General features: G+C 41.8%; 1 protein-coding gene across 2 annotated transcripts in view; it reads left to right on the top strand.

The window, feature by feature from the left end:
• Nucleotides 1–1,801: 1,801 nt before the first annotated feature.
• Nucleotides 1,802–3,064, top strand: part of Degs2 (delta 4-desaturase, sphingolipid 2) — a 52,234-nt gene continuing 50,971 nt past the window's right edge. For both annotated transcript variants that reach the window (XM_019205253.2, XM_033766805.1), the window contains exon 1: nucleotides 1,802–2,073. In XM_019205253.2, the coding sequence (XP_019060798.1) occupies nucleotides 2,071–2,073 (3 nt within the window). In that variant the 5' untranslated portion in view covers nucleotides 1,802–2,070. The remainder of the gene's footprint in view (nucleotides 2,074–3,064) is intronic.

Raw genomic sequence — 3,064 nt, 5'->3', positions numbered from 1 at the left:
CGCCGCGTCCGTTGTCTTTCGTGGCCCGCGGAGACCCGAGACGGAGCCGTTTGCGTGCCTGTTTCCCGTGGGCGCGGGCCTGCGGTCGGCGATGACTGCTCGCGCCTGTTTCTCCCGGCCTTGTTGCTCCTGTCTCAATATCCTACGTGCTTTCCGTGCGCACCGAATCTGCATCGTCTCGTTGAAAAGTCGGTCTTTTTAAGGCGTGTTCTACCTGACCGCGTCGGAGAGCTGGATTTTTTTTTTCCCTGACACGAATTACCGTCAAGTTAAACCTTCCTAAGATGTATTGCAGCGAAGGAGTGTTTTTGTTTTTCGCCATCCTTTTGGTCGATCTGACAATTGGATTAAAGCGATACAAATAAAGACTTACTGAATTTAAGGAACATTGAAAAATTGAGGGTGTGTCTTTGTGTGCTCATTGGGCCAATTTAACACTTGTGCGTTTGTTGAACATTAGTATTCTCCTCGTTTACTCTTGTCCATTGGAAGAATGTTACTACCGTGAAGGCCCCAATTATTCTGAACCGTAATACATTAAGTCGTAAGTCCACCTGTTAAAAGGGTATCTTATTGGGAACATACTAGGGAAGTGTTTCATATTCTAACTTAAGAGGTGATTTTATTAACTAATTACGTTTCTACTTATTTCTTCTTTCTTTCTTTTTTTTTTTTTTTCTTGAGACAGAGTTTAGTCCAAGGCTGCTTTGAATTCAAGGCAGTTTTCCTGCCTCAGCTTCCCGAGTGCTAGGATTACAGGCCTGCGCCGCCGTGCCTGGCTCTACTTACAGTGGACCCTCGAGTTATAACTCATCTCACATACGAAAAACTTGGGTTGTCACCAGAATTTAATTTTAACTCAATGACCGAAGTGTTGGGTTTCGACCTGAATGCCACCACCTTGTGAGGCTGTAAACAAAGACTCGATGCCAGAAAAGTTTATGTAAGTGAATGAACGGAAGCGCCAGTCTGAATCCAGATGTGCTTGTGGGCGTGACTTCAATCAGTACTTTATATAGTCACTTTGATAACTGCTATCAAAATGGCCCCAAAAAAGCTAGAAAAGAAGCTAAGGAAAGAAGGGAAGGTAAAGAAAGCAATCACAATTGAAAAAAAGAAGGAAATTGTGGAGCAATATGAGAGTGGCATTCGTGTGACTGATCTCGCTAAAATGTACAGCATGTCGAAATCCACCATCTCAACAATCTTACGGAGAAAAGATTTGTACAAGGAAGCTAGTGTCGCTAAAGGAGTTACTCAAATTAGTAAGTCAAGATCAACAGTGTTAGACGAAGTAGAAAGGCTCTTATTAGAGTGGATAGATGAAAGGCATACGGCAGGTTATAGTTTATCTGAGTCTATAATATGTGAAAAAGCTAGGGCTATAAATGCAGAGCTTATAAAGGATAATCCATCAACACGTGATCATGGTGAAACATTTCGTGCCAGTAGGGGGTGGTTTCACAATTTTAAAGCAAGAACTGGGATTCTTAGCGTGACTAGGCATGGTGAGGCCGCCAGTGCTGATAAAAGGGCTGCTACAGCAGAGTCCATGGGCTCACAGGTGGGCCGCAGTGATGTTAAGGAAGTGGTGCAGGAACACTCAGAGGAATCCTCTACAGAGGAGCTTCAGCAACTTCGGAAAATTGCAGCAGAGGAGCTTTCTGAAGAGGGGGAGTGTCAACAATTAGTGCAGCAAAGTAGTTCTTCTGAAATAAAGGAAATCCTAAAAAAATGGACAAAACTACAAATATTTGTAGAGAAGACCCACCCAGACAGAGAAAAAGCCAATCGTTGCATTCACTTGCTTAATGACAGTGTCATGTCATACTACAGAACGGTGTTAAAGAAAAGGCAGAAACAGACAGCCTTACACCAGTTTTTAGCTCTGAAAAGAATGAAACCTAGTGAGCCAGAAGCAGGTCCTAGTGGGCTACAGACTCTCGTAAGGAGAGAAAGGACACCAGAGAGCCAAAGTCCTGATGCTCTTATGGAAGGTGTCGCTCCTTCCAAACAATAACCACCTTCCATTTCATCCTTCCTACCTGCAAGCCAAAGTTGTCGACTTAAATGGTGAGTACAGTATGAAATTGTTTTCGGTAAACTAGACACATTTTGTAACTTTTTGGTGAATAGGAAAATTATTGGTGTTTCTAGTAAATTATATTATACAGCCCTTTTTATAAAAAAGTTAGTTGAGGGGTGCTTTGGGAGTTTTGGAATGCATTATGGATATGTCCATTATCATGAGAAAAATAGTCTTCACTAGCAACCAACTTGAGTTACAACCAGCTCTCACGAATGAATTGGGTTCATAAGTCAAGGGTCCGTTGCACTGGGATTGAACTCCTGAACTGCAACTCCAGTCCCCACCCACCTACACACAACTTTTTATTTTTTATTTTTTATTTTAAGGAAATGGTCCCAGGCTTGGCTCAGATTTGATGATCCTCCTGCCACAGCCACCCAGAGTGCTGGGATTACAGGCCTGAGCCACCAAGTCCAGCTCTAGACTTACTCTTTTTCTGTCTGTCTGTTTTTTTGTTTTGTTTTGTTTTGTTTAAACAGGGCCTCACTATTTAGTTCAGGCTCCCATTGAACTCACTATGTAGCCCAGGCTGGTATCAAACTGGAGGCGCCCCTCCTACCTCAGCCTCCTGAGTGCTGGGATTATAGGAGTGGGCCACTATGCCCACCTTGGATTTGATTTTCTAGAATACTGTCTTAATGTAAGGAGTGAAAAATAAGATTTGTTTCTCTTTGCATCTGAGTACTTCCCCTTGCAGTGCTGTACTCACAGAAGTTGACAAATCCATTGAATTAAGTCATTTCTGGCTTAATAGTTTATAAGCTCTGTATAAATATTTAATTAATGAAAACTAGTTTTCTATATGGCTTATTGGTTTTTAATTTTATTTCTCTACTCTTTAGTTGTTGACGGTAAAATCTTTTTAAGAAGTTAATACTTGCCTAGGATTTAGTTCAGTGGTGCCGCTGCCTGCCTCACAAGCACAAGGTCCTGAGTTCAATCCCTGGTACAAAAAAAAAAAAAAAAAAAAAAAAA

The sequence above is a fragment of the Fukomys damarensis genome, unplaced genomic scaffold (genome assembly GCF_012274545.1).
Source record: "Fukomys damarensis isolate Sample0158 unplaced genomic scaffold, DMR_v1.0_HiC HiC_scaffold_21, whole genome shotgun sequence".
In the NCBI taxonomy this organism is placed as follows: Eukaryota; Metazoa; Chordata; class Mammalia; order Rodentia; family Bathyergidae; genus Fukomys; species Fukomys damarensis.
The sequence above is the reverse complement of the archived record's forward strand: the minus strand, read 5'-3'. Positions and strand labels throughout refer to the sequence as shown.